Here is an 11,753-nt window from a genome sequence, read left to right as displayed (position 1 = left end):
TCAGAGTGCCCCAGATGAACACACATATTGTAGGAGAATGTGAAAGTGAGAAAATTTCCACTTTAAGGATGACTTTTATGGAGACGTAGTGTCCTGGGTTCAGCCATAGCAGTCATTTTTCTCCTTCTTATTAGCTGGTGCAGTGCTGTGCTTTTGACTTTCAGCCTGGGAACAGCGCTGATAACACCGATGTTTTTAGTTGTTGCTCAGTAATGTTTACTCTGACCAAGGACTTCGTGAGCCTCACGCTCTGCCAGGGAGGAGGGGAAGCCAAGAGGAAGCAGAGACAGGACACCTGACCCAAACTAGCCAAAGAGGTATTCCATACCACAGCACGTCATGCCCAGTATATAAACTGGGGGCAGTTACCCGGAAGGGCTAGATCACTGCTCGGTCGGGCTGGGTATCGGTTGGCGGGTGGTGAGCACTTGTATTCTCTTCCCTTGTTATTTCCCTTATCATTATTATTACTGGTGGCAGCAGTAGTGGTTTTGTGTTATACCTTAGTTACTGAACTGTTCTTATCTCAAGCCATGGGAGTTACCTTCTTTTGATTCTCCTTCTCATCCCTCCGGGAGCAGGAGGAGGAAGGGTGGGGAGTGAGCAAGCAGCTGCATGCCTCTGGGTTGCTGGCTGGGCTTAAACCACAACACATAGGAAGGGCTTGTAGTTGAGGAAATAGATGATCTATGTTGTATATGAAAAAGCCAGTTCCAATTTCAGTTCCATTATGCAAGTCACTGTCACCTGTAAAAAATGGTGATGCTTAGCAGATACTTCCAAGTTTCTCCATTTCCCAATGAAATTTTAAAATTTTGATGTGATAGTGTCAATTCAAATGAGAACTGACTGTAAAGCATAATGGACGTAGTCTATCTATTTTACAGCACAAGGAAAGTATTTTTTTGCAATCTCCTTTGTTGCACTTCTCCTTGCTCCAATATTCCATTACTGATGGAATGATGCAAGAAGAGGAAAAAATATGTATTGATGCCCTTTGCATTTTTGTATATGTTATGAAACTACTATAAACAGTGACAGAGTTGGCATCTCTGAAAGACAAAAATAAAGGTTTTTTTAGTATTTTTTGAATATTTCTATAAAACTATTAAGGAGATTTTGCACCTTCATAGCACTTTATATCGTCAAGTAGCTTTACAAATATTAGTCAATGTCAGGTGTTTGGAAACAGAAGTTATCTTCAGTCGCTATCTTTTGGTCCAGCAGAACCATATCTGCTGCTGTACTGAGGGCTGGAGTCAGCCCTTCTGCTGGCTGTGGCTTCTGGGACTGGGCTATACTGGCCTAGATACAATGAGCTGAGACTCTGGCTGCTAGCTGAGGTTTGCGGGGGCTTTGCATGTGTGGTGAGGACCCTCCTGTGGCAGGATTGAACAGCAGATGCCTGTCTGATGTCTGTGTTAAATTGTCAGGAGTCCTGCAGCATTGACTGAGCAGGAGGCCATGGGTGCAGAGCTGGTGCTCTGCCTCCTTGCAGTGGGAACAAAACATGAAGCCTTAGAAAAGGCCATGAGAAAACAGTTAATGGTGACAGGAGTCATAAGGAATGAAATCCTAAAGTAAACAAATGCTTATGAAGTTCAGATACAGTTCTGGCCTTTCTATCAAATTCTGAGTGAGAAGCCCTGGAATATTAGTTTGGGCCAATCTTCATATTATACCTAATATATGCTTTAGTGGGACATTGCAGTGGTGACATGACCCAGTTGCACATTTCATGGATTGTATTAGTCATCCTGGATGTACCATTGCTTTCTGTGAAATTGTTCATATTAATTTATTATATTATTGTACCATCAAAATGTTGCTGTACAGATAAATAATTATTCCATGTCAACATCCACAGTACTATTGATTAATATTTTATATCCCCAATCTCCAGAGGGGAAAATTGTGACAGTGAAAGATTAGCAGTGTGGTAATGTAAAAATATGTTCTCTAAACTCAGATGATTGCTTTTGTAACAGACCATACTGTGCCTATTATTTTTGTGCATTAGCATACGATTACTTATTAAAGAAAAGTAAGGGTGTTTTATATAAAGACCTGTGCATCAACTTTCCTCTGTCACTATCCAGAGCTTTTCCTGTGCACAGTAACTATGTACAAGTTGGTTATTATAGTGGGATTATTTTATATTACACCGGATCAGATATTCAGTAAACTGTTTCATTTTTAGCAAATGGATGTGCCCCTGTGTGGCACAAGCTGTAGTTAAAGGCAAAATTTATGAGCTAGTGAGAGTTTCTGCTAGCTCCAGTGCTGTTGCTAAAGTAAAGCATTGGCTTCTACTGAAATTAAATGGGATACTTTTTGTTGGCTTTGGCTTCTGTTGAACAGCAGTGTTCTGTACATGTTTATGGACTCTGTGCTCAGTAAATGTATTAGAATACACAGTGATGGCTGCAACAAAGTCTGTTCAATGTATTTGTGAAATATGTGCTCAAACTATGCTGCTAGCACTTCACTGTGAGATGCGAAGACATTACATGGCCTTACGTGGCCAAACATGGGTACATCATAAATACCTGGAATTCTGTAAAGAGGTGTGTGTTGCTTTATTGTCATGTGGGATGTTTATTCTTAAAAAAAAAACTCAAAATCACAAGAAGAAAAACGTGATCCTCATCAGACTGTCAGTACTAATTATGTTTTGTTTTCAAATTATATTTTGTACCTTTAAAAAGTGTTGCAGACTTTTACACTGTAGAACAGCCTTGTTATCTGTATTTCTGTCCTTTTAATGAACTTTAAACTGATCCTATAATTGATTATGGTCATGGTCAGGGACTGGTGAAAAGAACTTATTTGTAAAAAGTACATTTTATTTATACATAATCACCTACACAGACACACATATGTATGTATTTATTGTCAATACAGATGCATAAACATACATCCCTAACTAAGGTTATCAGAGACATGGCACCTTTAATATTTTTCAATATTGAATTTTCTCACAAACTGGGGTATCATTTTTGTGTCTCCCCTTTTATACATACCATACATATTCCAGATCTCCATAAATCATGAAGTAACATTCATTTTCTGTACATATAATTTATGTTTGTAGATAAATACTTGAAAGAGTTCCCAGAATTTTTAAATGGGTATAGAACACCTAGTTAGAGTTTTGCACCATCTGTGACTTGCTAGCACGTAGTGAGGAGTTTTGCGGTGGACAGGAAGTCAAGATAGAATATAAATGCACAGGTTTTCCTTTATAGAAAAAGTCCTGTTGAACTAAAGAAGGATGAAATCAGAAGGGTTATAGAGAAAATACTGTAAGAACCTGTAAAATACGATAAAGTGTATTTTGCCATTAATTATATAATTCAATTGCGAATTAAGCTTATCTTACTCAACTATGCATGTCAGTTAGTAACTGCTATTAACTGTTGAAAGTTATTTTTACATGTGGATTTTTGTTCCTCATCTCTATTGTACTGATAATGGGACTTGTACTGGCATATATGGGCTTGAGGAGTCTAGATACAGAGACAGTGATACATTTCAAGGCAAAATCCTTAATTGTACTTCCTTATCACCCTTTATATATTGTTCCAGTTTTAGAGCTGAGTGTCATGAAAAGTCCCCATCTCTAATTTAATTATTCTGACTGTTATATCTCCCACAGAGGGCTTTTTTTCAGAAATCTGTAACATTGCCTCCTTGTCATATTTATAGGCGACCTGACCATTGTAATCCAGGAATTCAGTAAGGCTTACTGAAACAGGAGCCATCACTGAGCAGGATCTGGAGAAGTTGAGAAGAAAACTTTTTGAAGGGTTTTAAATGTCTAGTTGTTTGGGGAAGACTGGCTTGTTTGATCTATCAGCAGATACATGAGGAAACTAATGGCATTCAGTAGCTAATGGCCCATTACTCAATAATACTATTTACTCAATTTAGTATTGAGTAAAAGGTAGCAGCTTTACTGAGATGAATTAAAACTGAAGTTCCTGATCTGGTACATAGCCCAGCAGTGCCTAGTAAACATTTACCAAAATGGAAAAAACAATTGCAACACCCTCCCTTTCTGAAGCCAGTAACATTCAGAGATTATTTGGCTTCCAGTTTTGTGCTTCCATGTCAAGGTTATTGAAAACATATTTTTGGAAGGTGTGTAAGAGTCTGGCTATATGGCAAAGAATTAAAATAAAAGCTATGGGAGACTGGCAGCACTTGGGTGATTTTCATGTATTGTCATTACAACTTTGGAGGCAACTTGATAGAGTTACAGCAGAACCCACATTAAATTGACTCAATGACATAAACTCAATTTGGCCACTTTCTGTTTCTTCCCCTATTACACTTTTGTCTTTGAACACAGTTTTAGAGGAGGAAAAAATCAGATGCTGCGAAATAGACATATATGCTATACTGGCCTCACCCACGTAACAGATCTGTAGCTCTTTCTGAAAACGTTGCAGTGCATTGTAAAAAATAAAAATTCCCTTCTTGGCTTTTGCACTTTGTAATTAATTTCTCTTGTAAGTGATTCTGGCCGTCTTGGACGTCTCAAAACACATTACAACTTTTTTTCTGCAAAGTACTTTTCATGGAAATTATGAGATTTCTGTTTTTAAATTAAAAAGTAGGAGTTTGCCAGTATGTGTTGGTCGGCTTTATGAAATTGAAATATCTGAGAAAACATAAAAGATATTCTAATTATTATTCTGACATTTATATCATGCAACAACGAAAACTTCAGTTGTTATTCAGCTTTTCCAGTCATACAGAAATGTGTGAAGTAACCCAAACAGCTGTAAAAGAAAACAAGGTCTTCAGGATTATCAAAACTGAAATCCTTTTATTTATTTTTTAGAAAAGGTGAATTTACCATGAAATCTAAAGATTCTCTCTTTATTGTGTAATCAGAAAGAGGGCACTGTTTAAATAAACCTTGAGTTTAAATTAAAAGTCAAGGTTGAGTGCCAAAACAATTGAAGCTAGCAAATATGAAATAAAGGCAACGCTTTTATTTTCTCACAGTGATACTGAAAAAAAGAGAAAGCTGAAGCACATCATGGGAGAAGCAACAGTCAAAACATGGTAAATAAAGTGCAGCAATATCCAGAAGAAAAAGAAGGAGCAGTGAGTAAACAATTGCAAAATCAATTTGATCGCTTAAAAAATGTGTTCACTGAGTTTCTTGAAGAAAAATTCAGAGGAATTTTGGATTAGCAGCTTTCAGTGGAAAAGCTGATTATTCCATTAGCTCTGGTCTTTTAAAAAGAAGGAAGAAAAGAAAAGCCTATGCTGAATCTTCACTGTGTATGGTATAATTTAAAAGCTGAGAAGAGACAATGAAGGGGAAAAGAAGCCACTGGAGATGAGGCTAATTCCAGTTTTATATATTAAAATACCTTTCACTAAAGATAAAAAAGAAAGGGCTGATGTTGCCCTAGAGTACACAATACTCTCCAATATGTGTTTTGTAAATGCAGGTACTTCACTGGAAATTTCCTTCCTGCATGATATGTGAAGATGTACAATTATAAGAGATCAACATTCATACTGGAGCAAAACTTCTGAAATGCATGTATGTTCATGTATATCTTGTACAAGACATCAAGTCTTGGATTTCATATGTGACTCTTCTTATGGCTAAAATACTATAAAATTAAATATTTAAATCTTCTAATAGAGGCCTCAGTTTCTGACAGTGACTTCTTGTGTGGCTGGGTGATGTCTATGTCCTGGTCTAGTCCTGGATAATATGCTGTCATAAAGCCCTTGCTAAGGTCCAAATTAATTTTTAATCATGGTTGCTTAATGTGATCATTCAGTCAGTGTGAGTTCACTTCAGTTACTGGAGAAAGAATCCATGGTCCTTTCAAAGTACACATGGCTTATCTACAGTTCAACTTTCTGACACAGACAGGACTTGGTTGGATATGACAGGCTATACTCAACGGGTTTGATCATCATCCAGGCAAACTTGCACATGCGTTGCTTGTTGCAGTCTTTTTGCCAGTAGATCACATTCCTACGGTTTAGATTTGCTCCAGCACATGCATCATACCACCAGCCTCCACCAGGAATGCCATTGTGTTCCAGTTTAGCACAATTCTGAAAGTAATTGTCATTGTCTCTGTCTTTGGTGGTGAATTTCTGGTTGTCATGAAGATAAGCTTCTGTGTCCAAGCTTAGAGCATCAGTGGCATTGCCTTGGTATAGACCAACCCTGATTCGGTATTGAGACTCTTCATCTTCAATAAGGAATGGTTCATACTGTCCCCATTTGATTTCAGCATTTATGTTTACAAGTTTAACTCCAAGTATATATTGCACGGAACTGCTTGTTAACTGATGCATATATTCATTTCCTAACCAGTGGTTGTCATGAACGGAACCAAATCCATATTTGTAATCCTGCCAGGTCCTGTCAAAGTCGACAGTACTATTGGCTGTAATGTGCTGGATTACTGTCCAACCACCATCTTGCATGTTACACGAGACTACAATTGGGTCCTCCTTTGGCTGGATGATGTAAAGACCATCTCTGGAATTTCCTTTGGAGTGCTGAAAAATCTCAAAACAATCCCTTGGATAGTCTTGAGTAGGAAAAAAAAAAAACCAGGAAGAAAGTAAATTTCTGTTCAAATAGTGAATTTTAGATATGAACTCTGTCCTTTAAAATGAATGAATGACTACACTCTGACCAGAAAATGACTCTGACTTCATCCCAGGTAGTGGGCACCTGCTCAGCTAAAGGGGAAGATTGCAGACCAGAACGTGCAGGAAATGTTCAGAAATTTTAAAATGGGTTTGTTAACCCTGTCATGCAACATAAGTGTGATTTTGCATTTATGACAGCAATATGGTTGAAAAGCCAGAAGTTAGGTACAGACCATTCCTTTTCTTCCTGTGTTCTTCTAGTTTGAGTAGTCACCAACTTTTCAATTCCCTGTGCCGTGTAGTAGACCACTGTGATTAATTACAGGAGCTATCTTTATCCTCAAATAAATCTAATTTCTCTTTAACCAATTTGCACTTTTGGGCATATATAACATCTTTGCATTGAATTCTGATAAGTATGCCATGCGTTCAGTGGTAAAAGTGAGATAGTAAAGCATATTTCTTGCTATTATAAAACTTATAAACATCTGAGGCTTTTCTTAAGAACAGTTCATGTCACTCAAAGTCCAGGCTAAATCTTACCATGGATTTACAACCAGAACTACAGTGCTGTGCAGTGATAACACCAATACCAGGAAAATAGGTGAAAGTGCTTTTACACGTTATCCAATATACTCAGAGGTAACAAAAATGGCATGTAAGGCTTAGGATAACTCTCTTGATTGGGCTGAAATATATATACTGTGTTTTTTAAATGTAACTTGCTTCTAAGGTAACTTCTTGCTATAGTATAGTATCAAGCATCTCTGAGACTAAGGCACAATGCTCTGCTTTTTACAAAAGGCTGTGAGACTTCTCAAAGCCAGAATATAATTTATTTAAATACACATTTCTGTATGTATGAATTCATATATAGAGAATTCCTTTTGTAGAGAAGGATGGTATTCAATGTCTGTTCTGTTTGTCAGAAACATGTTTATGAAATGAAATCATTCACTTCTCCATAGATTTGAAAGGCATGTCATGACATCATTATACTATGGGATACTTGTACTTTATGTTTAATAAAAACTTGTTAATTTTAGTGTCTCTGTCAGAAAAGTTCCTACAAACCACCTGTGATGTCAAATAAGAGCTCTTCAGACTGACAAAATCTTATGTTCTGTCTGACAGTGACTGATAGGAATTTAAATGCTGAATTTAGAATTTTATTTTTTTTCTTCTGGGAAACCAGGATAATTGAGGACAAGTACAGCAATTGGTTTCTTTTAAATATTTACCAAAAAACAACAAAGGAAAAATATTTTCAAAGATAAAAACTTTAAAATAAATGCTCAGGAAAAACCTCTTCTTTGCCCAAATCACTGACCAGAGATCAGTGATCCTTTGCTCCTTTTACTGAATGCAGTAAATTGTTTTTCTTTTCCTGAACAGAAGAACAGAGTCAGAAAAGAGTGAATCTCATTGTATGGTCTTGTGACCAACAAATCAAAAGTACACTCAGTGATTTGGCTAGTGTTAAAAAAAAAAAAAAACCACAAACCCCAAACAACTTTGTGGAAAGAGAAAGGCAGCAGAAGTGACTATTTTATCTGCCACTGGTCCTGCAGCAAATTATATCATACAGTCTTCTTCACAGAATTGTTGAATTTCTTCCAACTGAAAAGCATTGTATATTTCAGTAACTGTCACTACTCTCTTAGAAATACAAATCTGGTTCCCAATCTAATTTTATTAATGTCCACCATCCACCTTTTTCTTTCTTGTGTCACATTGTCCCTTAGTTAAATAGTGCTTCTTCCTGGGTAATAAGCCCCAGTGAGGACAATTATATTTTTATTCAGCCTTTGTTTTGTGAGGGTAGCATAAAGAAGTTCTTTTATTATTTAGTGTAAGATAAATCTTCCGTTCCTTAATTGTCTTAGTAGCTTTTCTGCACTCTTCATTGCAAATTAATCTCCTAGAACATGGGTAAAGTTTGCACACAGTATTGCAGATGGCCCTGTGTAGTGCCACTGATTCTTCCCAGGTTTTATTAAAAACACCTTTGTTGATATGTTCCAGGACTACATTTGTATTGCTTAATTTCCTTTAATCTAGAGTTTGGTTTTGGGATTTTTGTAACTGGTGAGGTCCTCACCTTGTAGTAGAACCTAGGATCATGTACTTTAGTTTTCAACCAAATGGCATTACTTAAGAACACCCGATACATTTTTTTTTCCTGTGTAATATTCTGGGTTTTTGCATTGGCATTTCTGTACTTCATGTTATCATTAAATTTTATCAGCATATGCCTGGTTTTGCATCAGTATACTTAATAAGAATGTGGAAAAGATTACCTATGAGCAAATACTTCCAAAGTCTCCTCTTGACTTTATGGTTTACTTTTCTAACCAAGTCATTGTCATTTTCTTTTCAGTCTCTACTGAAATTATAATATAACCTTAACTTCCGTGATTTATTATTGCATGAAATATTGTATCATAGGCTTTGTAGAAGTCCAGATGGACTAAACCTGTTAAATACTATTTTTCATAGAATTACTATTGTGTTAAATATAGTCTTTTATATTTGATATTCAGAAGATTATTGGTACTTCCATGCCACTCAGGACAGATTTACAGGAATAGATAGTGTTTCCAAGGTCTTTTATGTCTTTCATTGCCTAATAGAATCTACAGCCATGAATAGAAGACTTTATATCTCAATATTATCTGCATGCTGTTATTAAACATCCTGAAAGAGCAGAACTCTGTACATGACTGTACTCCAGTTGTTAGAACATTTGTCTGGTAGACATAGCCTGACTCCAAACCCAATCCCATGATTTTATAGTATTACCATTATTTAAGTGATTATATAGTGATGCACACATCAGTGATACATACAATGACTCTTGTATTTGCCCTTCTCAATGAATATTATTCAGGCAAAATACAACAACTTCTATAGACAAATAATGAGAAAATAATTCAGACTGAATGTCACAGGATTCACTTGGAAAGTGGATTTTATAAAACCTCAAATGCCATCAGTCAAAGGAGTAAAATGAATCAGCCACCTACTCTTTTTATATACAATTTATATGGGACCTACTTTGGTAAATGTATCAGAAACCCTAACAAGCTGGACCTTGCAAGCTAGATAGGCAGAGGGATGCCTCAATTATAGGTACCAATGGGATTTAGGTACTGAGGTGTATGATGTAAGCTACATATGATTGTCCAACAAATAAGTCTTCAAATGAAAAAAAAAACTGGTAATTTCTCTTGAATTAGATGGCAGCTGAGCAAGGGATTAAGGATGCTGGAGAGGGACTCTTCATCAAGGATGCAGCGATAAAACAAGGGGTAATGTGTTCAAACTAAAATAGGAGAAGTTCAGGTTAGATATAAGGAAGAAGTTCTTTACTGTGAGGGTGGTGAGGCACCGGAACAGGTTGCCCAAAGAGGTGGTAAATGCTCCATCCCTGGCAGTGTTCAATGCCAGGTTGGACAGAGCCTTGGGCAACATGATCTAGTTTGAGGCATCTCTGCCAATGGCAGGGGAGTTGGAACTAGATGATCTTAAGGTCTTTCCAACCCAAACTATTCTATGGTTCTGTGACTTCAGGTCAGGACATGTTCATATTGCAAAGCAGGCCAAGTGCAAGGTCTTGCGCCTAGGTTGAGGCAATTCCAAGCACAGCTAGAGGCTGGGCAAAGAACTGATTGAGAGCAGCCCTGAGGAGGACTTGACGGTGTTGGTTGGTAAGAAGCTCAACAATGACCCACCAGTGTGCATTTGCAGCCCAGAAGGCAAACTGTATCTCGGGCTGCATCAAAAGGAGCATGGCCAGAAGGTCGAGGGAGCTGATTCTGCTCCTCTGCTCTCATGAGACCCCCACCTGCAGGTACTGCCTTCAGCTCTGGGGCACTCGACACCAGAGGGATGTGGACCTGCTCAAATGAGTACAGAGGATAGCCACAAGATGATCAGAGCACTGGAGCACCTTTCCTGTGAAGACAGGCTGAAAGAGCTGGGGTTGTTCTGCCTATAGAAGAAGAGAAGGCTCTGGGGAGACCTTAAAGTAGCATTCCAGTACGTAAAGGGGGACTACAAGAAATCTGGAGAGGGACTTTTACAAGGGCATCTAGTGATGGGACAAGGGAGAATGGTTTTAAACTGAAAGAGGGTAGAATTTTTATTAGATATAAGGAAGAAGTTCTTTACTGTGAGGGTGGTGAGACACTGGCACAAGTTTCTCAGAGAAGTTGTGGCTGACCCATCCCTGGAAGCATTCAAGGCCAGGTTGGATGGGGCATTGAGCAATCTGGTCTAGTGGAAGGCGTCCCTGCCCATGGCAGGGGAGTTAGAACCAGTTGATCTGTAAGGTCCCTTCCAACCCAAACCATTCTGTGACTCTGATTTTTGCAGGGCTAGCTTTCAAGTACATTGGCTGAAAATGTTACAGCAACACAACAGAGTAAAACACAGCATGCATCCAATATACCCAATTCTCTTCATGAGTACCTTTTTCATTGCTGTTACCCAGTCTCTCATAGCCTCTTTGGGGAAGAAGGTGGGCATTAGCCAAGACCACTGCCTCTGTGGTGCTTACTGACAAAGTGCATTGAAAGAGCAAGAACAGAATAAATCCCACTGAGCTTGTCATCAGCATCTTCCTTCCAAGTCAGTCCTTCTGCAGCAGTACAGATCTGTAACACAGGGTGGATTAAAAATGGAAAGATTTATGACTTCTAATAGGAAAGTCCTGAAGAACAAAGGTATTGAAATACTGAGCTTCAGTGTAGTAAGCCTCTGCCAAAATCAGCTTCTCCCATCTTTCAAGGACCTCTCCCTTTCCTAACGTCTTGCACCCTGTATCTGACTGGTCATTCCTCTGACACATAGGATTGGAATCTCTTAGCTGTTACCTTGCACCATGCTGGGCAATGAAACAGAATGTAATTTTGTTGTGACAGAAAAGCAACAATGGAAGAAAAAGCACATCTTGTATTTATCAGAATTGAAATATTCCCCGAGTCCGAACTAGTGAAATAGAGCACCAATGGTTAACCTGGCAGAAACAGTAACACTAGCTCTTCTGACTGTCTAGTTCAAACAGTACTCAAAAGACATGGCTTTCTGAGTGCTGGCAGTATTTC

The 11,753-nt window shown here is 38.0% G+C and overlaps 1 protein-coding gene across 1 annotated transcript; it reads right to left on the bottom strand.

Annotated features, from left to right (window-relative positions):
* Nucleotides 1-5,880: 5,880 nt before the first annotated feature.
* LOC130605040 (fibrinogen-like protein 1-like protein) lies at nucleotides 5,881-11,753 on the bottom strand. Its single transcript, XM_057420117.1, has 2 exons — nucleotides 11,119-11,753; nucleotides 5,881-6,581 (listed from the first exon to the last, which is right to left on the bottom strand). The coding sequence occupies exons 1-2, from the start codon at nucleotides 11,264-11,266 to the stop codon at nucleotides 5,881-5,883; spliced, it is 849 nt and encodes a 282-aa protein (XP_057276100.1). The 5' UTR covers nucleotides 11,267-11,753.

The sequence above is a fragment of the Pezoporus wallicus genome, unplaced genomic scaffold (assembly GCF_028554395.1).
Source record: "Pezoporus wallicus isolate ANWC-B61680 ecotype Strahan unplaced genomic scaffold, APGP_CSIRO_Pwel_v1 contig_5418, whole genome shotgun sequence".
NCBI classification, from domain to species: Eukaryota; Metazoa; Chordata; class Aves; order Psittaciformes; family Psittacidae; genus Pezoporus; species Pezoporus wallicus.
This window is presented reverse-complemented; position numbering and strand designations above follow the sequence as displayed.

Bases quoted from the DNA above. Each gene is read 5' to 3' on its own strand.
- LOC130605040 (XM_057420117.1), bottom strand. From the start codon at position 11,266: ATGCTGATGACAAGCTCAGTGGGATTTATTCTGTTCTTGCTCTTTCAA. The intron at 6,582-11,118 runs GTACTCATGAAG...TTCCTACTCAAG, and splicing joins GGGTAACAGCAATGAAAAAG to ACTATCCAAGGGATTGTTTT.